The sequence below is a fragment of the Carcharhinus amblyrhynchos genome, chromosome 27, assembly GCF_965287045.1.
Source record: "Carcharhinus amblyrhynchos chromosome 27, sCarAmb.v2.hapA, whole genome shotgun sequence".
Classification (NCBI taxonomy): Eukaryota; Metazoa; Chordata; class Chondrichthyes; order Carcharhiniformes; family Carcharhinidae; genus Carcharhinus; species Carcharhinus amblyrhynchos.
Genome location: NC_137350.1, coordinates 29,539,747 through 29,564,491, shown reverse-complemented (window position 1 = coordinate 29,564,491; position 24,745 = coordinate 29,539,747). Strand labels below are relative to the sequence as shown.

The window sequence follows — 24,745 nt, the reverse complement described above, 5'->3', positions numbered from 1 at the left end:
TATCAAAACAGTCTTCCTATAAAATACATGATAAAAATATTGAGAAAGTGTTTGTAAAGTGTTAGAAACTCTGCATTGATAAGTCCGTAAAAACAATTGAGGCATCATTTAAGTATCACGATACAATTAAATATGCTTTGCATATAGGTCAGCCATTAAATCTGAATGATCACAAGGCTACAGGCTCAACTTTTCTTTTGTGAAGAGCTGGTGATCTTTGCATTGATATAAGATACTGAGAGGGAGACCAGGCAGCTGCGGTGAGATTGAAAGCCATAAAGGGAGGCTTCCCTCCCCTGTTGCGTACTTGCTGTTATCTTGTGAAGAGCATGCTGGCGAACAGTGTTAGCTGAGAGTTACTCCTGCAGCTTTCTGATATTTTAAAGTTTTTTTTGCACTGAAAAAAATTGGAATTATCCCATTCTTTTAATTAAAGAATGCAAATAAAACATCATAGAGGGAATTTAGTGCTTAGAAAATTGAATAACCAGATCATTTGAAGTAAGTGAAGACTTTCATTTGTATAGTGCTTTTTAGGACCACTGGATGTCTAAAAGTGCTTTACAACCAATTAAGTCACAAGTTTATTTATTAGTGTCAGAAGTCGGCTTACAAACTATTACTACAAATTAACACTACCATGAAGTTACTGCAGAAAATCCCCTAGTCACCACACTGTGGTGCCTGTTTGGGTACACTGAGGATCAATTTAGCACAGCACTTAACCAGCATGTCTTTCAGACTGTAGGAGGAAGCCAGACCACCCAGAGGACACCCACGCAGGCATGGGGAGAGTGTGCAGACTCTACACAGATAGTGACCTGAGCTGGGAATCAAACCCAGATCCCTGGTGCTGAGAGGTAGCTGTGCTAACCACTATGCCACCATGTTGCCCCAGATTATTGTACACCACTTTTCAGAACTGCTGGATGTCTCAGTGCTTTACAGCTAATCAAGTCACTGTTGTAATGTAAGAAGTGCTGACTCCCACAAACAACAATGTTATAACAACCACACCGTCTTTTTTTTTTGTTGATTATAGATTGAAGAATAAGTATTGACCAGGACACTGGGGAGAATTCCTCTGCTCTTCTTTGGAATAAGGTCATGGAATGTTTTGCATTGACCTGAGCAGACAGATCGGCCTTGGTCTCAGTTTAACATCTCACTTGAAATATGGCATCTCTGACAGTGCAGTGCTCCACTGGCACAGTACTGGCGTGTCAGCCTTGATTTTTATGTTGAAACCCTGGAGTGAGGAGTTGAATTTCATGGCTCAGAGGTGAAAGTGCTATCAGTTTGAGCTACGGTGTTAACATAATTAATTGGAATTCTAGGATATTTTCAGTTAGTGTTATGAAGTGTTTTACACTTTGTTTGCACAAGAGCTTCCTAATTGTTGTAATTGGGATTTGTTGATGCTGGAGGCCAGGAAATCATTGGGGATTTATGAGACCGGATATCTCTACATGGCGTAACCAGTCATAATTTGGGCATCTCTGCATTATATTTGTGCACAATAAGAGGTCTCACAACACCAGGTTAAAGTCCAAAAGATTGATTTGGAATCATGAGCTTTCGGAGCGCAGCTCCTTCATCAGGTGAGAGACGCACCTGATGCAGGAGCAGTGCTCCAAAAGCTTGTGATTCCATATAAACCTGTTGGACTTTAACCTGGTGTTGTGAGATTCCTTACTGTGCCCACCCCAGTCCTACGCTGGCATCTCCATATTGTTTTTGGGGATCTGCACGATTTAAATGCATAATTTAATGCAAAGCAGTTATTATCTACGTTTGTGATTGTGACAACAGAAACTGCCAATTGTTACATTCAGACATTGCTGTGTGACATAACTTTATATTGTAACATAAATTTAATCTTGTATGTAAAGTATTGTGTGGGAAGAGTTACTTGCAAGTAAACGTTAGAAGTAAGTTTTTTTTTAACATTTATAACAACAATATTTAATTCAAAGATAAGGAAAGCAGACTAGCCCGTTCCACCCCAAATGATGGGAACAAAGGCATCACAATTACTTTTCACCAAGACAGTTAATTTCTTTTCCTTGGTCAACTTTGTCAAGGTTAAAGTTATAATTCCTTTCCTGTTACGTAAAATTGACTTAATAAGTCTATTGTGCTGGTATTATGAATTCAACTTTATCTCGATAGTACAGAGCATGTTAGTACAGGCGTTTTTTTTTTGTTCAGGGGAACTCTATTCTATTCTGCCACTTAACTTCGTTGATGCTATTTGTAGACTGTTCTGCAGGATTTAATAGTCTATTTCTCTGCACAAGACCAGTGGTAAATTTTGTTTGGCATGCTGTTTTGTGGCATTCCATTGGAAAGTATTCTTGCAGAAAGAAGCCCTTTGAGATTTTTTAAGAGGATAATTCTGTTGGTGACATGCAGCAAACATGAATATTTATTAAAGTGCTTTTAAAGGCTGCAAATCTCACCTAAACTTAAAATTGTTTGAAAACAAATTTAGTTCCAATTTTTTTGTGTGGGTGTACACAGATTGACAACATTCATGTTCCGTTTAAAATTTATTTATTCATCACAAATAGGCTTACATTAACACTGCAATGAAGTTACTGTGAAAATCACTTAGTCGCCACACCCCAGCACCTGTCAGGGTACATGGAAGGAGAATTTAGTATGGCCAATAGACGTAACCAGCCAATCTTTCAGACTGTGGGAGGAAGCACTCACAGGGAGAGAGTGCAGACTCCACACAGACAGTGATCCAAGCGGGGAATCAAACCCGGGTCCCTGGCACTACAAGGCAGCAGTGCTAACCATTGTGTCACTGAAGAAGATTTATATTCAAGTTATCCATAAGTGAGTTCTCAATCTTGGATGTGTTAAATGAGATACACATGCATTACTGTTGAGCAGTCCTTGATATCCGATTGAAAGTATCCAAGGCCTTCCAGTGACAATGAAAAATGAAGCTCAAAAATCTGCGAAAAGTGATGAATTTGCTTATTCCATGAATGAAAAAGACCACGTGATTCACATTTGTCAAGTAGACTAACCAAGAAACTGCTATGTTGTATGTAACTCTATCTTTAATCATTCCTAACTGGTGTATATTGCACTACAGTATGGCTGAATAACTGACAAAATGTCCAACGCGTGTAATCCAAAGATGTGTAGGTTAGATGGATTGACCATGCTAAATTGCCCCTTAGTCCCCCTGACAATATGTGGGGTTTGGGGTTATGGGGATAGGGCCTGGGTAGGATTGTGCAGCTGGTGCAGACTCAATAGGCCGAATGGCCTCCTGCACTGTAGAGATTCTATGATTGTCTGATATGAAGATTACAAGACAGCCAAGTATGAGCTCTGCACTATATTTTACAGTAATGATGTTGAGTTTTAAAATTGTGATTAATTTCAAGATCCTTGGGCTAGTGAGGACAAAGGGTTTCTGTACTTGGTCACTCCAATGATCCCTCTCTGTTTGTTTGTACATGCTGAGTCAGTAGTAGGTGGCTGGTCAGACCCTTGCTGATCATCACTGCCTAAACGCGATTGAAGGGCTAGTTTGAAGATACAAACGTATGAATAGGGACGTATGAGTAGGCCATTTGGTCCTTCGAGCCTATTTCATTAAGATCATGTTTAGTGAGTAGACTGGGGCTGTACTGATTAGAATTCAGAAGAATGAGGGAGATGTTATAGAAACATAAGATTATGAAGGGAATAGATACGATAGAAGCAGGGAAGTTGTTTCCACTGGCGGGTAAAACTAGAACCAGGGGGCATAGCCTCAAAGTAAGTGGGGGGGGGGGCAGATTTAGGACTATGTGAAGAAGTCCCTCCTCAACTCAAAGGATTGTGAATCTGTGGAATTCCCTGCCCAGTGAAGCAGTTGAGGCTACCTCATTGAATGTTTTTAAGGCAAGGATAGATAAATTTTTGAACAGTAAAGGAGTCAATGGTTATGGTGAGTGGTCAGGTAAGTGGAGCTGAGGCCAGAAAAAATCAGCCGTGATCTTATTGAATGGCGGAGCAGGCTCGAGGGGCCAGATGGCCTACTCCTGCTCCTAGTTCTTATGTTCTTATGTTTGACCTGACTCCACGTTCCACCCGGTAACCTTTGATTCCCTTGTTAGTTCAAGAATCAGTCTACCTCTTGAAAATATTCAATGACCAGCTTCCACTGCTCTCCGGGGACGTGAATTCCAAAAACTCAACCTTCTGAGAGAGAAACTTTCTTCTCACCTTTGTCCTAAATGGGAGACTCCTTTTTAAACTCTCTTTCCTAGTTCTTGTTTCTCCTTCAAGGGAAAACATTCTTTCACCATCCACCCTATGGAGCCCCCTCAAAATCTTGTATGTCTCTGATGAGATCACCTCTTTATTCTTCTGAACTCCAACGTATGCAGGCTCCGCCTTTACAGCCTTTCATCATAGAATAACTGCCCCATCCAGGACCAGCTGAGTCAACCTTCTCGGAAATGCTTCTAATACGTTTATACCCTTATTACACAGCACTCCAGATATGGACATACCAACACCCTCTAAAGCTGCAACAAAACATCCCTACATTGCATTCCCCTTTGCCATAACTGGCAATATTTCATTTGCCTTCCTAATCACTTGTACCTGCATACTTATTTTGTGAGTCATGCACTAGGATTCCCAGATCCGTCTTAACCTCAAGTTCATAGAATCACAGAAACCTTACAGTGCAGAAAGAGGCCACTGGCCCATTGAGTCTGCACCAACCACAATCCCACCCAGACCCCAGCCCCATATCCCTACACACTTACTCGCTAATCCTACTAACGTACGCATCTCTAGACTCTAAGGGGCAATTTTAGCATGGCCAATCAACCTAACCCGCACATCTTTGGACTGTGGGAGGAAACCCATGCAGACACGAGGAGAATATGCAACTCCACACAGACAGTGACCCAAGATGGAAATCGAACCTAGGTCCCTGAAGCTGTGTAGCAGCAGTGCTAACCACTATGCTCCCGTGCCACCCAAGTTCTGTATTCTCTCCTCATTTAGATAACATGCTGTTTTTCTAGTTTTCTTCTGAAGTGGATAAGGTCTCATTTTCCCACATTACACTCCATCTACCAAACTTTTGTCCACTCATTTCACCTATCTGTATCCCTTTTGCAGGCTCCTTTATATCCTCTTCCCAGCTGACTTTCTGGAATGCTATAAACAATAGTTAAGGGTCATGGGTGGAGGGGGGAACTGGTAATGTTAAAATGGCAGCGTGGGCTTGTTGGGCCGAAGGGCCTGTTTCCAGGGCTGTTTTTGTTCTTTGTTCTTTTTTCTGTCCCTTCATCCAAGTCAAATTGCGAATGGTCAAGACTCTAGACTGAGTCCTGTGGCGGCACTCTGGTTCTGAGGCTGTTAAGGATGCGAAAAATACCAGCTGTGATTGAGTCTGCTCTGCCATTCAATGGGCTGAGTGGCCTAATTTTGTTCCTATGTCTTGCGATTTTATACGTTGCCAGTCCGAAAGTTACCTATTTATGCCTATTCTGTTAGCTAACCAATCCTCTATCCATGTTGATACGTTATCCCATACACAACCTTTTGTTTTTGGGAGTTGGGGGGGAGATGATTCACAAATCACTGCTTTGAGAAGGGATGGAAAGTGGGAAAAGAAAGAAAATTTGTAGAGAATATTTTTGTTTTCAGATGCAGCATGTGAACTTAGTAATTTAGTTATCTGTGTTTGCATGACAACTTCACCCAGTTGATAAGAGATAAGCGCATATCTTAATGTTTTACGTGAAGCCAGCCATTCAGTCAAGGTCCAGGGTTTAAAGTGGCTCCCCACTGATAGGGAACTGGTGGCCCAGCCTCACTAGAGTGAACGAGGGGCAATTGGGGGATGCCCCCAGGGGGTCAGTGGCAAGGAGTGCCCCTGCACATTGGCACTCTGGTGCCAATGCCTGGGGGGGCACCTTAGCACTGCCCTTCAGGCATCAGGCAGTGCCAATGGGGCAGGACACATGAGGTACCTAATGGGAGCGGTGGGGGGAGTCCCATTGCAAAGGGTTTCATAAGGGGCAGAGGGAGGTCAGTGACCGGGTTGAGCTGGTAGGGGGATAAGAGGGGGAGTGGGTCTGTGGGAGTTGGGGGACTGGAGATTGGCGTGGCCCAGGAAGGGGGGTGGTGGGGGGAGTGCTGGTGTCAGGCATGGGACCGGAAATGGTCAAGGGGCCAGCGATTGGGCTGTGGGGGGGGCAGGAAGCCGGTGTTATCGGGGTCGTTGTAGGGGTTGAGCTGGCCAATAATCAGGAGGCCATCAGTGCAGGGCCACTGCGCACGCGCCGATCTCAGCACTGACAGATCGGTGTATGCACGGTAGCCCACTGATTTCAGAACGGGCACTTCCCCTAGCTTTTAATATTCACGTTGGTGGCCTCTGCAGTGCATGCAATGTAGAAAGTTTTTCTCTAAACTCCCACTGAAAAAAACAATGAATTCCTCCAGTTTCCAAGTGAATTCAACACTTAGAATTGTTTTGGGAGAATTGTGGCCGTCATGTGAAATCAGTGAAGGACTGGGTGGGGAGAACAGAGGCGCCCGCCTTAACATTCCACCACCACCACCTCTCCCAGAAAGATATATTGGTATGCAGTTGGTTCCAACTCCTTTTTTAAAAAATTTGAGCAGGGTTCAATGAAGGCGTGACCAAAATATCTTGCCCTCGAATATTACAGCACATTTCAAAGTTAGGTGTATCTCCAAAAGAATCGGGAAGCTGTTAAATATGGAGAAGTATTTAACTTCAAAGGGCTTTATTTACAGGTTTCAGGAAAAAAGACGTTTTTGTGTTGTGAATTTTATTTTTATGTAAAATGAGATAAAACGTTGTTTATTGGGAGAGACAATGGCATAATGGTTAACACTGTTGTGTCTCAGTGCCAGAGACCCAGGTTCCATTCCCGGCTTGGGTCACAGTCTGTGCAGAGTCTGCATGTTCTCCCCATATCTGCGTGGGTTTCCTCCGACAGTACGAAATATGTTCTGGTTAGGTGCATTGGCTGTGCTAAATTCTCCCTCAGTGTACCCAAATAGGTGCCAGATTGTGGCAACTAGGGGATTTTTACAGTAACTTCATTGCACTGTTAATGTCAGCCTACTTGACGCTGGTAAAATTAAAAAGAATGCTAGTCAATTTCAGTGGCTCATTTTGAGTTCATCCACAAAAACTTTGTTTTTCTTTTTGCCCCGTGCACACCTTTCTTCATGAGCCTGCCTTTGTGAGCACATACCATTGTAAATTAACTTGTTGATATAGAACGTAGAACATTGAACATTACAGCGCAGAACAGGCCCTTCGGCCCACGATGTTGCGCCGACCAATTAAGAGAAAAGCAATGACCCTCTAACCTAAACCAATCCCTTTCCATCCATAAACCTATCCACGGACCTCTTAAACGCCCCCAAACTAGGCGCATCTACAACTGCAGCAGGCAGGGCATTCCATTCCCCCACCACCCTCTGGGTAAAGAATCTACCTCTGACATCCGTCCTATAACTACCACCCCTTAATTTAAAGCTATGTCCCCTCGTGCTAGCTTTCTCCATCGGAGGAAAAAGGCTATCACTATCCACCCTATCTATACCTCTAATCATCTTGTATGTTTCAATAAGGTCTCCTCTTAGCCGCCTTCTTTCCAACGAAAACAGCCCCAAATCCCTCAGTCTCTCCTCATAGGACCTTCCCTCCATACCAGGCAACATCCTGGTAAACCTCCTCTGCACCCTCTCCAATGCCTTCACATCCTTCCTATAATGTGGGGACCAGAACTGTACACAATACTCCAAGTGCGGCCGCACCAGAGTTTTGTACAGTTGCAACATGACGTTGCGGCTCCTAAATTCAATCCCCCTACCAATAAACGCCAAGACACCGTATGCCTTCCTAACAACCTTATCGACTTGATTTCCAACTTTCAGGGATCTGTGCACATATACACCTAGATCCCTCTGTTCATCAACACTATTCAGAGTCCTACCGTTAGCCCTATACTCTACACATCTGTTATTCCTGCCAAAGTGAATTACCTCACACTTTTCCACATTAAACTCCATCCGCCACCTCTTGGCCCAGCTCTGCAACTTGTCCAAGTCTCTCTGTAAACTATGATACCCCTCTTCACTATCTACCACTCCTCCGACTTTGGTGTCATCAGCAAATTTAGTAATCCACCCTTCTATACCCTCATCCAGATCATTTATAAAAATTACAAACAGCAGTGGCCCCAAAACAGATCCCTGAGGCACACCACTTGTAACCGAACTCCATGACGAATACTTCCCATCAACCACCACCCTCTGTCTTCTATCAGCTAGCCAATTCCTGATCCAATTAACTAAATCACCTTCAATCCCATACATCTGCATTTTCTGCAGAAGCCTTCCATGGTGAACCTTATCAAACGCCTTACTAAAGTCCATATATACCACGTCAACTTCCTTACCCCCATCCACCTCTTTGGCCACTTTTTCAAAAAACTCAATAAGGTTAGTAAGGCATGACCTACCCTTCACAAAACCGTGCTGACTATCTCCAATCAATTCATTACTCTCTAAATAACTATAAATCCTATCCCTAATAATTTTTTCTAATACTTTGCCCACAACAGAAGTAAGACTCACCAGTCTATAATTCCCAGGGAAGTGTCTATTCCCCTTCTTAAACAATGGGACAACATTCGCTATCCTCCAGTCTTCTGGCACTATACCCGTGACCAACGATGACCTGAAGATCAGAGTCAGAGGCTCTCTTGCCTCCCAGAGAATCCTAGGGTAAATCCCATCTGGCCCAGGGGACTTATCTATTTTCAAACCGTCAAGAATATCTATTTTCCATATGCCTTCATTTTTGCTGAGTCAATGTAACTGCAGGCTCTGAAAGTCGAGGAGCTCTGTGTATTGGATTGTTGAAGTTTTTCCCAACGCTACAAAACTTTTAACTGTCAACTGGGCGGTGCCACTGGTTATTGACTTTAGCTTTCTTGCTTATTAAGAATGCAAAGAGCAAAGCTTGTGATTATGAACCATGGTAATATAACCAGGATTATAGTTCAGAATAAGTTGAAGCCAATTCTGCAGTAGCCAAACTTGCACAGGTAAGACTATTTGTTGCATAATAGAAATATATATATTCATGCCTTTCCCTATTTCTCTTCCCCCATCACTTCCCAAAAAAAATCTGCAGTAAAAGACTGGTTTAGATTCTTAAGCAGTTTGTTGATATTGTCAGCATTTTGGGGAAGTGAAGGAAGAAAAGTCTAATTTTATTGGGGTGGCTGCTAACGGAGTGGTTTTCAGGAGGAAAAAAGATGCAGGAAATGTGACGTTTGGTTCTCAAAGCACAGTTTTAAAAATCTGGAATTCCATGCAATGGAAACCAGACAGTGACTTATTCTGCCACTTCTTCAGTGACCCTGATTATTGGTGCCATTGTGCCTTCCAGTGGCTGCTGTCAGCTTGATAGGAATATAATAAATATCCATGATAATTCTTAATAATAGATAATTATTGTCCAAGAAACACAAATCGATCTGTCAAACCCAGTCACTGAACCATTAAAGGGAGCTTACAGCCAATGGGTAGATGACGCAATCTTTTTGACAAAAACAATTGAGTTAAATAATAGCAAAGACTAGAATTGCAAGACGGCAATGCATGTACATTGCAAGAGTCATAAAAATTTCCTCTTCGTCCATTTTATTTTTAGATGGGATGGAGTGGGATTCCTATTTGTTTTTTATCATTTCTGTAGTCAGTAATGTTGCGCGGCCTGTTTATGTCCCTTGGAACAACAGACGTTGCTGTTTTTCATTCAAGAATTGTTAATTCTGTATTTCTCTCTCCCCCTTAGGTTGTAAAGAAACAAACCATGAATGTGGGCACCGCTCACAGTGAAGTCAATCCAAATACCCGGGTTATGAACAGCCGTGGGATCTGGCTGTCTTATATCCTGGGCATCGGTTTGCTTCATATCATTCTCTTGAGCATCCCTTTCTTCAGTGTGCCGGTAGTATGGACGCTCACTAACGTAATTCACAATTTGGTAAGACTGGTTGAAAAAAGCAGATCGTTGATAAAGATGCAGTGACATTTTTCTGACTGTTTTAGGTACTTTTATTTAGGTGTGCTAAGATGATACTCTGGGGCAGCACAGTGGTTAGCACTGATGCCTCAGCACCAAGGACGCTGGTTCAATTCTAACCTCGGGTCACTGTCTGTGTGAAATTTGCACATTCTCCCTGTGTCTGCATGGGTTTCCTCCAGGTGCTCCAGTTGCCTCCCACACTCCAAAGATGTGCAGGTTAGGTGGATTGGACATGCTAAATTGTCCTTTTAGTGTCAGGGACTAGCAGGGTAAATATGTGGGGTTATGAGGATAGGGCCTGGGTGGGATTGTTGTCATTGCAGGCTCGATGAGCCAAATGGCCTCCTGTACTGTAGGGATTCTACACTCTGCTATTTTGTCCCCCTGGTTTCGTTCTTTATTTTGCATTTTGATTTCTTTTAGATTTAATTTTTTTCTCCTCCTCTAAGTCAGTTGCCATAAAGTTTAAGTTTTAAAAAGGCAGAGGGTAAGCACAATAAAACATGAAGATGGAAAGCTTTAAAATCAGCCTGCAGTACCCAAGAATTCCCGGGCTTATATGCAATTGTATAGGCTTCTCAGCTTTGTTTTCCCAACTTGCTGCAAGATGGGACACCTGACTGGAGAAGTTGCTTTGTGATGGAATAGAGTGTTTTATAATCAAGGAGTACTCTATTTAATTCCATGCACCATCCTTCAGGATAGTTAGTGGCCTCAGAGAGGCTGCCGCACACATTCAACTGAATCGTACCAGAGCTAATAGTGTTAAATTTATGAGGACAGATTGCGTGGACTGAGCTGGCATTCCCTTGACTATAGAAGATTAAGGAGTAATCTAGTTGAAGTTTCTAAGATGCTTAAATGCTTTGTTTAGGTAGATAGAGGGAAACCATTTCCTGTGGAGGACAAATCCAGAACATGGGGGCTTAACCTCAAAATTACAACTGTGTTGTTCAGGAATGATGTGAGGAAACCCTCCTTCACACAAAAGGGACTGAAATCTGAAACTCTGTTCCTCCCAAAAAAAAGCCGACACTATTTTAAAACTGCTTATGATACTTTTTTCCAACAAAAATCTATTTCAGGATATGGAACCAAGGCAGCGAAATGGAGTTAAAATACAAATCCACTTTAATCTGTTCAGCAGCAGAGCAGACTGGAGTGGCTGAATGACCTACTTCTGTTCCTAGGTTTCTGTTCTGTCTGAAATAGCTGAACTGACTTACTCAGCTTGTATTAATATGCACGAGGCAGTCACTTGTACATCTACAAAGTTATTGCCATCTCGTGCATATGAATGCAAGCTAAAGCAAAAGAAGCAAATGCTGGAAAATCTCAGCAGGTCTGACAGCATATGTGGGGAGAGAATAGACCCAATGTTTCAAGTCTAGATGACCCTTCATCAGAGCTGGTGCAGTGCAAATTGGGCTAGTCATTTGTCTATCTATTGAGTTAATGCCTTCATTGATCAATGCTGGTTAGCTTCGAATTTTCCCACGAATTCCACCCCTCCAACTTAAACAAAGATGAAGTGTAACAGCTAATGTTGCTGATAATTCAACTAAATCATTTTTTAGTTACTTGAATCAAGGTAACTATTAAGTAGATCAGTCATTGCTATTGTGATGTATAACCATAGAATCCCCTACAGTGCAAATGGAGGCCATGCAGCCCATAAAATCTGCACTAGCTGTCTGATAGAGTATCTTACCCAGCCCCTCTTCCCCCACCCTATCCTTGTTACCCCACATAGTTATCCCACTAATCCCCCTAATTTACACGTCTTAGGACACTAAGGGGCATTTATCATGGCCAATCCACCTAACCTGAACAGTGGGAGGATGCAGGAGCACCTGGACAGAACCCACATGGACACAGGGAGAACGTGCAAACTCCATACAGACAGTCACTCCAGGCTGGAATCAAACCTGGCTCTCTGGCACTGAGAGGCAGCAGTGCTGACCACTGTACCATTGGAACTTCTAAAATAATTCAGTGTGAATATTTGCTGACTCTGATCAGTTGTTCTGTGAATGTATCATCTTGTGTCAATTTCCAAAATCTGGAGTTATCTTCAAGATTCTAATGGCATTGGTTTATGATAGGTTCCATAGAATCATGGAATACCTACAGTGCAGAAAGAGACCATTTGCCCCATGGAGTTTGCACTAACAACAATCCCATCCAGACCCTATCCCTGTAACTCCACACATTTGCCCTGCTAATACTCCTAACACTAAGGGACAATTTCTCATGACCAGTCAACCTAACCCACACATCTTTGGACTGTGGGATGAAACTGGAGCACCCAGAGGAAGCCCATGGGGAAAATGTCTGTGTGGAGTTTGCACAATGACCCAAGCCAGGAATTGAACATGGGTCTCTGGCACTGCGAGGCAGCAGTGCTAACCGCTGTGCCACAGGTGCCGCCCTTATTCCTGGCTTCCTGATTTTTGTTACACCTCCATGATTTATTTTATCTTGAATTTGTGAAAGATGTTATTTAAGTACAATTTTACTCTTATCCACTCATGAACTTTGAATCTCTGCATTGTTTGTTTGTTTGTTCTTTTCATTCACAACCTCTTTATACTGTGCCCATGTTAGCCCAAGGATACTGCACTTTTTGAGTGTTAAGGTGTTGGAATGTTTGGCCTGACTGCCTCTCCCACTGGGCTGAACACTGCACAGCCCAGAACACGCAGCTATTATTCTTCTCCCACTGTCACTGAGAGAATCTCTCTCATTTGAGTTATACTTTTCCAGCAGTACATTTTTGACAGTCACGTTTCCAGACTCTAGCGGTGTCAACCTTTGTGGCTGCCCAAATGCAATCTATCAGCGAAATTTAACATTGAGCAATTCTCCAATTTCACCGATAAAGATTGGCTCTTAAGTAGGAGGCATTGGTCTGATTCACTGTCGAAAATTCATGCTCAGCATGTGCCTGCTAACCCTCGCAAACGGCATCCACAAATCCAGCTTGCTGCTGTTGGTACTTTTTCCTTCTTACACTTTTCATGCAATTATTTTCAGCAACCACTGCAGGAAAACCATCTTGGGAACCACATAATGCTGAGAGGCAAACTGATAGGTACATGACCGGAGATTGGTGGGGGAGTCCATGCGTGTGCACGTCAGTTACAACTTGTCCTTCCTAAACATCAAGTCTGTCAGGTGGTTTATTATGGCTTCTGAAGAAATGTTCAGAAGTGGATGTTGCTGAGCCTTTATCCTTGGTTGGCTGAGCAGGTGTTGGGTTTCTGCAGTCATGTGGTTTTGGCATGCCAAGCATATTTTACTAACACTAGGATGAATTTAAGCCTTATTTATAAACTATTGCTAAACAGTGTCTGGTGATGTGGGCCCTCATCTTTTGTTAATCGTTCAAAGGATGTGGACTTCTCTGTCTAAGCCAGCATTCATTGCCTATCCCTAATTGTCCTTGAGAAGGTGGTGGTGAGCTGCCTTCTTGAATCGCTGCACTCCATGTAGGTAGAGCCACTGTGTTAGGGAGGGAATTTCAGCGTTTTGACCCAGCAACATTGAATGAATAGCAATGTAGTTCTGAGTCAGGATGGTGAGTGACTTGCAGGTGGTAGTGTACCCAGGTATCTGCTGCCCTCTTCCTTCTAGAAGGTGTACTCATGGGTTTCGAAGATACTGTCTACTGAGTCTTGGTGAGATATAGATGATACACAGTGCTGCCACTGCATCAGGGGTGGAGGGAGTGAATATTTGTAGAAGGGGTGCTAATGAAGTGGGCTGCTTTGTTCTGGATGGTGACAAGCTTCTTGAGTGTTGGAGCTGCACTCATCTGGTCAAGGGGAGAATATTCCATCATGCTCCTGACTTCTGCCTTGTAGATGGTGGACAGGCTTTAAAATCAGGAGGTGAGTTACTAGCTGCAGGATTCCTAATCTCCCATATTTTTTAGTCTTCTCCTAATACTGTGCAATGGTGCTTTCACACCAAAAGCATGCATTGCATTTTAAATAAATTATTCACCTACAAGCAGCTGAGTTTGTCTGTTTAAGACGAATGATAACAGAAGATGGCAGATGCAGTGCTAAAGTTGGAAGAAAGATGGAGATGATAAAGGATGTGTTAACAACAAGAAAACCTACGTTTGCAACAAGGAGAAAAACTCATAAGATGCAACATTCCATCCACTTTCCTATCTGCCTCAGAAACCTGGATAATAAAGATCTATGGAAGAAAATAGACATGTAGATGCTGAGGCATATGCTTAAAAATTCCATATACAGACCCTCAGACAAATAAATAACAAGAGCAAAAAGAACTTTAAAAAAGCAACATCTTTAAAAGAAAATGTCAGCATTTGATCAGAGCTAAAAAGCTACAGAGATCTCTTCCACAGAGTAAAGTGAAGGACAGCAGAACAAGGGGTGGACCTAGGGGTAGTTGGAAGATGGACTTCGCAGAGCGGTTGCAGTGGATGTGAGAATGATACAAGACAGACCCACGTGAATACCATGACAGCAGATCTCCTGGCCGGAGGAGCTGCCAACAGCAGCAGCAGCATTTACATCTGGCCTATATTCAGCACTGATCCCAAATCTATTCAATCCGAACTCCAGTTTTAATCCGTGCAAATCCACTGTAATAAGTTAGAATTTCTGCTCAGAGGTCATGTGGTGGAAGTTCCATACTTCTCTAATAGGGGACACCTCTGAGGTTCTGATTAAGCATTTTAACATGAATAATAAAAGTGGATTCTACTTGATTGCGTTTGTCTTTTATGCTGAGCCTCAGAGTTCTCAATGCTGATACGGTGCCAAAAATGTTGAAGTGTTCTGATCCAGAAAACAAACATTGCTCAGCGTGATTACCACACACGTACCTAACTGGACCCTAATGCGGTAATTTGATAATCTTAGAAACAGACCTTGATCTTTGAATTCTTTTAACAGTGAACAACAAATAAATGTAGAAAATGTTGCCTATTCTCTTCCATTTTATTTCCCAATTATGACATTTGGAACATACTTTTGAAGAAGATTTTTTTAGTAAAAAATCTATTCAAGCAGCTTTTTGACTTTGTTATCGCAATTTCACGTTCAATTATAGACTGGTTTGTCAAGTTAATTATCAGGGGCCATTGAGCAACCTCAAGGCAAAATACTGTGGATGCTGGAATCTGAAACAAACAGAAAATGCTGGAAAATCTCAGCAGGTCCAACAGCATCCAGGAAAGAGAATAGAGCCAACATTTCAAATCTGGATGACTCTTCATCAGAGCTTAGCAACAGTTAGTTTGAGACATTTGCTTAGGATTTTTCAGTCATGTTGTTTGAGAAGATTCTGATGGAAAACAACATGGTTACATGTGATCCCTGTGAAGTTGCACCAATTTTTAAGTTTCTATCTCCTGCCACCACGACTTGGCTGTACAAGATCACTTGCCTGTCCATGCTGGTTGGTCCACAATGAGATCCAGTAACATGCACATGTTTACTCAGCTCACCATCAACTTATTTTGCTTTCTAACTCGGTCTTGCAATACGGCTCCCACACACCACTTAGTCGGCAGGTTGCTTGTAACACCTAGCTCACCAGCATTTTACTAACACTTGGACAAAATGTTACTCTGCAGCAGTTTAGTGAAGGGGCAAAATCCTGCCTTAAAATGCCTTCGTATTCTGTTACATTCTTAAATCTCTTCAGTTTAGGAAGGGTCAGTGAATTAGTGATATTGCTGAGCAAAATATGATTTTGCAAAGTACTGGCAGCCACTTTATTTTGACGTGATACATAATTCTTGCAAGTAAATGAGAGTAGGTTCATGCTGCATGTAGCCCTCTATAAAGATAGTGGCCATACGTACATAGTGTTGGCAGCAAGCACAGCCTTTTAAGTGTACTAGGCAATTTGCTTACAGAAAGGAATGTGAGCAAGGGTGAAAAGTTGTCTGCTTTGATCATAGAATCCCTACAGTGCAGAAGAGGTTATTCGGCCCATTGCGTCTGCACCTTCTCTCTGACAGAGTATCTTACCCAGGCCCCCTCCCATCCTATCCTTTTACCTCTCACATTTACACAGATAATCCACCTAAGGGGTTAAGGACACTAAGGAGCAATTTAGCATGGCCAATCAACCTAACCCACACACCTTTGGACTGTGGGAGGAAACTGGAGCACCTCAGAGGAAACCCACACAGACATGGTGAGAACGTGCAAACTCCATGCAGTCACCCAAGGCCGAATGGAACCTGGGTCCCTGGAGCTGCGAGGTAGTCACGCTAACCACTGTGTCACCCTGAGTAAATGGCATTGAGTTGAAACTCTGAAGTGGGATTTTATGAAGTGAGGTAGTAGTCTTCTAGATGTGCACAGAACAGGGTAACAGTATATGTGTGAACCGAGGAATGAAATTAAGATAGTGGTTGGAAAATTTGAGACAACTATAACAGCAACATTGAATAGCACAGCACAATGGTGAGAGCTGAGGTGAAAGATGGGGAAGATTTTGAAACTTGACAGGTTACTGAGAAAGAAGAGGTGTGGAGGTCAACATTGCAGGGCAAGAAGTGTGTGTTGATTGCAATGTTATGTAGTAGAATGTTGAAAAAATAAGTGGATTGCTTGTAATTGCCCCTTGTTTTTTGAGCAAATCATGCTTGCTATGAGCATACTTATGTGTTTGACACAGCTCAAGTTCATAAGTTACAACTCTAACAAAAGAGGTAAATTGTGGTTAAGCGATATCTAATGGAGATAGTTTATCTGGATTTTTGGAATATGTTTGAAGCCTGGTTAATGAAGCTCCTAAATACTGAGACTGGTGGAGTAAATGACAGATTTAGCTACATTGGAAACTGGCTGACCAGTACAAATGAGCAGCTGGAAATAGAAGAAGACTTTAGCTTGGGGGAGGAAGGGTTATGGTGATTTTTAGACCTCTACCTAATATCTGGAACGTGGAGGCAAAGAGATTTTTTTTTAATTCATTTGTGGGACGTGGGCGAAGCTGGTAGCCCATCCCTAATTGCCCTTAAACTGAGTGGTTCACAAGGCCATTTCAGAGGGCAGTTGAGAGTCAACCACATTGATGTGCCTCTGGGATTACGTGTAGGCTAGACTGGGAAAGGACAGCACGTTTCCTTCCCTGAAGGGTGTTTGTGAACCAGATGGGTTTTTCCAACAATTGACAATGGTTTCATGGTCATCAGTAGATTCTTAATTCCATATATTTCTTATTGAATTCAAATTCCACCATCTGCAACAGTGGGATTCAAACCCAGGTTTCCAGAACATTAGATGAAGTACAGTAAGAATAAATGAACTAATAAGCTATGGCTAGGTGAAGACTCTAATGGAGATTGTGCCCCTCAAAGGATCTAGACAAGTGAGTGTGCTTAAATGATGGACGTAGGTAGAGATGGCTCGCATGTTACATGCATGGAAGTGTGTACACAATGAAGTGCTCCTTGACCAAGACAGAATGTCGATGTGTTTGCAGGATATTCGCAAAGTATATAGTAAATGTGAAGCCCAGATGTTGAAAGGGATAATCAATTACTGAGAATTACTCGATTGTTGGAGTGCAAATAGATTTCTTTAAAAATCCACCTGGTGCCCTGGTGAGTAAAAGCCTGCGTAGTCCACTGTTCAGTCAAGTAGACTGAAAGGCCTTGGGTTCAAAGAGATCTGTTTAATGCAAGCCACTCCACCCTGTGAAAGAACATGGATGCATGGAGAAAATTTGGAGGAAAGTAATCAGAATGGCTCTGATTTGAGGCAGTAGTTCAGGAAGCGACTCAAGTAAACATCAGTGATTGAATAAGAGTTTAACAATCATTATGTTCTGGATCTTCAGAATGGTGAGAGGCATGGATAATGTAAATGTAGGCTGACTATTTAGTTAACAACTACTTTCATGTGTTTTGCTGCCTTTTAATGTAGAATTTGTGTACAACAAATTAAAAAATGCAAGGAAACAATGGATGATGAGTCAAAGGAAGAGAGATTATAATGTGTAACCAAAAGTACGTTTAAGATTAAAGGCCATAAAAGGAAAAGGGAAGATGGCACAATCTCGAGGGAATTTCAAAACTTGGCTGATAAGTGGGGTGAAGGAATGTTAGGGTGCATAACAGGTCAGAGTCAAGAGTTTGAGAGGCTCTGTATAGCTACCGGAGGTTACAGAAATAGGAAGGGGTGAAGCCATGAAAGGATTTGAACACTTAAGATGAGAATATCAAATTTAAGCTGTTGGGAGACAGATCAAAAGATCTACAATAGAGGAGTAAGATTGGGAACGGGCGGTGGAATTATGAAAGAACAGGTTTATGAAAGGGAGGATGGAAAGACACTGAGTAGATTATTGTGAGTCTGGTAGTAAAGTTCAACTCAAGGTCACATCTTTAGCCTGCTTTGGTTAAATGGCCTGCAGATGTTCATGCATCATGTAAGTGGTGAATAATCACCTGGGTGGAATGTCAGGTTGCCACGAGCATTTGAACTGTGCCCCAGTATAAACCTTTTTCTGCCTGAGGGGAGAAAAGATTGCATCCTACGTGAGTACCCATGTAGCAACTGGGCCAGATACATTGCAAAGTATAAGGGCATAAGAAGTAATAGAAGGTGTAGGCCATTCAGTCCATTGGGCCTGCTCTCCATTCAATAAGATCATTCATGGAGTTATAGAATCCTGACAGTGAGACCATTCAGCTCATCAAGTCTGCATTGATTCTTGCCTGGGCTCTAATCTCCGTAACCCCACATATTTGCCTTACTAATTGGCCTTAACCTATACCTTGGGACATTAAGGGGTAATTTAGCATAGCCAATCAATCTAATCTGCACCTCTTTAGACCATGGGAGGAAATCGGAGCACCCGTTGGAAATCCACGCAGACATGGGGAGAGCGTGCAAATTCCATAGTGACAGTCACCCAAGGCCGGAATTGAACCAGTGTCCCTGGCGCTGAGAGTGCTCACCACTGTGCTGCCCAATTGACTGATCTGATTTAAGGCCTTAACAACACCTTTCTGCGTGCCATCTCTTCCCACCCCCCCCTCCACCCCTGAACTCTTGTCAATCAAAAATTTGTCTAACTCCATCTTGAACATATTCAATATCAGATCTGATCCATGCTGATAGATTCAATGAAGATGGATTTGAAATATTTTGTGGTAAAATATGGAATTAATTTCCCTAATTCAAGAGGCCTTATTTTCCAAATTTATAGATAAGTTCATTATTCTATGGCACCCACCACTTAGTAAAACATGACAGCTGTCGAGGTCAACAGACTTGAGAAGCTTTTTGCGATTTGTACTGGATATTTCTTTGAACTGAAACACTAATATCTTGCATATCGGTGTCAGTACCAGTCATCTTGAGATAAACCTATCTTAATATTTTTGCTGTAAACTGGATTGAAGGAATGTATTGGCATGTTTACAGCATTCCAGGTATCTGTAATCCTCTTTTTCCTCTCTGCCTCCAGGGAATGTACATATTCCTGCACACCGTAAAGGGAACACCATTTGAAACTCCAGACCAAGGAAAGGCACGGCTGTTGACTCACTGGGAGCAGATGGATTATGGAGTGCAGTTTACAGCCTCGCGCAAATTCCTCACAATCACACCTATTATCTTGTGAGTCTGAGACGTAACTATTGAAGACTGAGTCAGTCCAAGGAGCAGTGACCAATCTGGCACTCGTGATTTTATCTTCCTTTTAAGCATAGACTTTGTAATGCATCATCCCTGAAAAATAATAGAAAACTTCCCTTCTTTTCCATCACTGATTATACAAAACCTTTGATCCTGAGCTGTACACTTCAGAAAACTACCAACTTCTGGTCCAACCAGAGCACCACTGGGGTTTCAACAATTGCTTTACACACTCTTATCAAAACTAGAAGAGATGGGGCTAGGGTTGGACATCAGCCAGGATTCCCATTGTTGTTAGTTAGCTATGAAATCTGGAACTCCCTTGTCAGGGTACACAGTGGCCTTTTGGTTGTAGTGGCCTCCAAGATCAAATAGTCTGACAATGCTATTAGTATTCAAGGTGGTGAACAATTGGAGGACTTTTATCACCCACAGCAACACACTTCGACACAACTCACTGCCTTCATGAGAAATAAGGGGAGATAAAAAGTTCAAGAAAGCTGTTCCATTATTGGCTGTGCTCTTGTCATGTTTAAATGTTTCTACAAAATAGAAGAAACAAATAATTTATCAATGAGTTATCAAAATTTAGAATCTTTATGATCTGAATTCAAAGATCTGTAAATAGGGCAGCAAGGTGGCACAGTGGTTAGCACTGCTGCCTCACAGCACCAAAGACCTTGGTTCACTTCCTGGCTTGGGTCACTGTCTGTGTGGAGTCTGCATGTTCTCCCCATGTCTGTGTGGGGTTCCTTTTGTGTGCTCTGTTTTCCTCCCACAGTCCGGAAGACATGTCGGTTAGGTGCATTGGCCATGCTAAATTCTCCCTCAGTGTACCCAAACAGGCTCCGGAGTGTGGCAATTAGGGGATTTTCTCAGTAACTTTATTGCAGTGTTAGATTTGGGCTTTGTTGTGAAAATGTTGCCAAGTCTTCAGGAAGGTTTTGATGCTTTATTTTTGTCTTTTCATTTCAAAAACAGGTATTTTCTTACCAGTTTTTACACAAAATACGACAAGTTACATTTTGTTATAAATACAGTTTCGCTGATGAGTGTCCTCATCCCGAAGCTGCCTCAACTTCATGGAGTCAGAATCTTTGGCATCAACAAGTACTGAATGCGACAATACAAGTGTGAAAGAAAACGCTTTTGGAACAGCCATCAGCAGCAAGGACACATCATGTTCAGATATTAGGACTTATACCTGGCACCCTATAATCCCTTATCATGGACGTTTTAATTATGAGTAGTATCTTTGTGAATGAAGCAGCTCACGTTGGTTGCTCAGGTATCGCATATTAAATATTTGCAGTGCTCGGAGTAGAAAGCCTGCTTTTTTTTTTGTTTACTGCCTGTAGATCCTATTCTCCCAGACAATATTTCTGACGCCTTGATTGCCATATTAAGTGGAGGAAACTTGGGTGTGGTAGACATTTAGTTGATACGGTGTGCGAATTTTGCTGTCTATTGTGACCAAACGGATGTAAAAGTATAATATGTAAATACTGTAATGAAAGTAGATTTATGAAGATATGCTGTTTGATATTTGCAGAAGATTTGTTTTCAGTGTCACAATGGAAGCAGTTGCTGAAGGCTATAAAATCAATGCATTTATATGTATGCTCCAATATGGCAGGATTAGCTGTCCTTCACGATGTTAAGGTACTTGGAAACATGGTCTATATGGCTTAGTAGCCTCTTTAAAGAGACAGTGCTGGTCTTACTGTGCATTTTAATTACCATCTTTTGCAGATAATTTTTATTTATTTTGTTTTCTTTTTTCTCTATCTCATGCATTCAGTGTTGTGTGTGGAAAAATTCACTTGGGAGAATGTAAACACTAGTGAGGATGTGTTTTGAAGCACAACATATGAATGTTTGATTTAAAGAGGTGTTTGTTGGATTTTTTATAAAGCATCTGAAGTGTTAAATAATTTAGATCCTGTGTGTTTAAATGAGGACAGTGATTGAGGCTGGATACTTAAATTTGTCTACCCAGGACCTGTTTGTACGGAATCTCAATATGATTTTTATTTTGACATTCAAAACCAAATCAGGATGTTAGTTGTTGGAATACTGCAAAACATCAGCAATCATGCAATTTTCCTGTAAGTTTGCCACTTGCCTAACTTTTGTTCCTTTTTTAACAAAAATGTAATTTTGGTTGTCTTCTGTCAAAGTATGTTGTAATTTGACCAGCTGAAGAAATATGTACGAAGTTCATTTGATTTTTCCCCCCTGGATGGTAGCAATGTATATGACTTTCATATTCTATGGTATTCCTGCTGCATACTTGAAGTACGGGCTCGTTCTGCTGGTCCTGCTTGCAGTCTGCTAGGACTACAAAAATCATAGCACTGTGAATTGTTTTAAGCAATAACATATGGAGACGTACCACAGCAAGGGATTGAAACTATGCCTGGGTGGGATATAGTGGGTTAGTTAGACTGCTGAACTTCTGCTTTTAGGAATTGGGCTTTGAAGCCAACGCGTGGTGGGAGGAAAGAAAAGTTAGATTTTGACTTCTCAACCCAGTTCCTAAGACTGTCTGTCTGATTTGGCAAAATCTGTCAAGACCATGAAGTTAACAGATCTGGGAAATGCTATGATAATAGTGTAGTTGGGGTTAAGACAGATTGCTGCAACTTCAGTGAACATCTGATTTGTGCCATCCCTGATCTGACTGTCTGATACTGGTACAGGGTGCTTTAGGAGATGTGAAGTATTATTTTCCCCCAGTGATTTTAGACAAAAAAGTTGTCAGCCACTCACATTGGTTCAGTGTGTTTCCATCGCGATTAATTGAGTCATATAGATCAGGAAGGAGGGAGAAGCCAGGGACATGCCCTGTTTTAAATGTGTCAGCTAACTAGCTAGGGCAGTGGTAGAGACCCACAATTGGTCTCATTGACTCTAGTTTACAGAGGAGAAAACAGTCTCTTCATAAACAGAGTCCAGCAACTAGCCTCTTCTGGAGATGTGCTTGTGTGGATGTTGGGCAAGATGATTGAACGCTGCTAAAGTGTCCCTTTAATGACTGAACTAGTAACTCTGAAGACCCACGCATTAATAACTAGGAACAAACACAGGAATTGATTGAAATAACGCACAATCGTGAATAGTGTCTTCCACCTTGGACAAAGCTTATTGCTGTGTGGAACCCTACGCCAGTGAGGGCTTGATGGTGTTGGCGGCATAAAGGAGAAAGCTAGAGAGCAAGTAAACCAATTTCCATTACCATCTGTATTTCCCTGCTGAGGTACACATGCAAATATGTTACTACTTTTCAATTAGACCTTGAATGATGCTGAGCTTCTAAAGAAATCTGCCATATATTTGTCTTTTAAAAAGTTGTTATACTCACTGGGAAGAGTATCCTGAGGTGTTTTGGGTTGAGAGCCAACGTGGAATTGTCTACCAGTATAACCTAATGAGCAGAATACATTATTGGCAATAATTGAAAGTTTACATATTTTTAAATCTTGGAATTTAATCATAATCCTCTCTCTTGCACTATTACTCAATTGTAGAAGAAATGGTAAAGTTGCACTTTTTAAAATGTTTACAAACTGACACCAGTTTTCTGCAGTGAAAAGGAAAGTAGGAGGAAAGCAATTGGACTGCAGACTCGCATTTAAAAAGTCCTGTGCGAAATTGAACAATGTTCTGCAAATCGATTGTAATTCTACCTGAAGCATTACTTATCAAACAAGTTAACACTTGCAGCAGGTAACCCTGTCACCTTTGATCCTGCAGCAGCACAGACTCGTGTGTGTGTGTGTGTGTGTGTGTGTGTAAACCTCTGATTTATTTTTGCAAGTTGCTAAAGTCTGTCTGCTGATCTTTATTTGCAAAATGCTTGCAGGCATTTTGTCAAGTCGTTCAAACTCAGTGCAAGGATGAACCAGTGAAAAGGTTAATCTGCTGTAATCAGGAATTGTTAAACATTTTAAAATATTGCTTGACTATTCTAATCCGATGCCTTGTACAAGATGATTAAAGCTTTGAATTTATAGTTTTTTGAATGCTGGTAAATAAAGACATCATGGAAGGCTGTTTTTATAGTATTTTGGGTTCCGGATTGTCAAAAACTTGCAAACCTTTGTGGTGAAAGTACAGTATTTTTTTTTGTTTAACTTCCTTCCACTTTCAGTACGTAACTTAAATAGTAATGGGTGATGGGTTGGGGCTGATGCAGTATCAGTGCTTAATGCGCCCCGCCCCCTCAACATAGCAAATGTGGGAATTGATGGAGTGATTCAAGTTCAGGACAACCCAGGTCAAACACCTGCACTATTTTTATAGTGGCTGTAAGAGGTACGAATACCAAAATTATTTTGGTGGAATCTAAATTAAATATGTGCCAGGCTGGGCCTTTGAATTTTATGCCAGTCTATCAGTTGTGATATTAACCATTTGAAGAATTATTTGCATTGGGGACTAGTGTGTTTGTGTATTTGAACATCTTGTAAATAAGAATTAATTTAGCATCTGGTTGCAAAAGGGTCCTGTAAGCCAACTGCCCTTCTGCACGCAGATGTTTTTCATCTAGATCTTTGTAAGAAAGTGTGAATAATATTTTTATTACTCCTTTGTACAGTATTCTGATATTTAATAAAGGTCAGTATTCATGTAAACTTGTGCAGTCTCTTTTGTTCTCGCATTACAACGCAGTTGAATGCGACCTGTTGCATTCAACGATGTTCACTGGAACTTTCAACGATGAGTGTGTTGGGTGTAAGATTGGAGATGCCTGATTGCCCAAACCCTCCCTCCTTCCAATATATACATCCAAAAGTAGTCTGAAACATAAGTGAGAGATCATGCCTTAGCCCCACAACCCCAGCATGTTGCATGACCTATTGCTGTAAGCAGAATGTTTTAAAAAAAGCTATGGTAATTGCCACTGTGCCCCTAATCACTGAAGCTTGTTTCATTTAACAGTTGCAACTTTATTGTAAGATATGGCAGCATTTTAACTCCA

The 24,745-nt window shown here is 41.7% G+C and overlaps 1 protein-coding gene across 6 annotated transcripts in view; it reads left to right on the top strand.

Moving 5' to 3' along the window:
• The window catches only part of LOC145358978 (ORM1-like protein 3), a 46,337-nt gene extending 21,939 nt beyond the window's left edge, over positions 1 to 24,398 (top strand). For all 6 annotated transcript variants that reach the window (XM_080213333.1, XM_080213336.1, XM_080213335.1 and 3 more), the window contains exons 2-4: positions 9,884 to 10,075; positions 19,592 to 19,743; positions 20,743 to 24,398. In XM_080213333.1, the coding sequence (XP_080069459.1) occupies positions 9,902 to 10,075; positions 19,592 to 19,743; positions 20,743 to 20,878 (462 nt within the window). In that variant the 5' untranslated portion in view covers positions 9,884 to 9,901 and the 3' untranslated portion in view covers positions 20,879 to 24,398. The remainder of the gene's footprint in view (positions 1 to 9,883; positions 10,076 to 19,591; positions 19,744 to 20,742) is intronic.
• Positions 24,399 to 24,745: the final 347 nt, after the last annotated feature.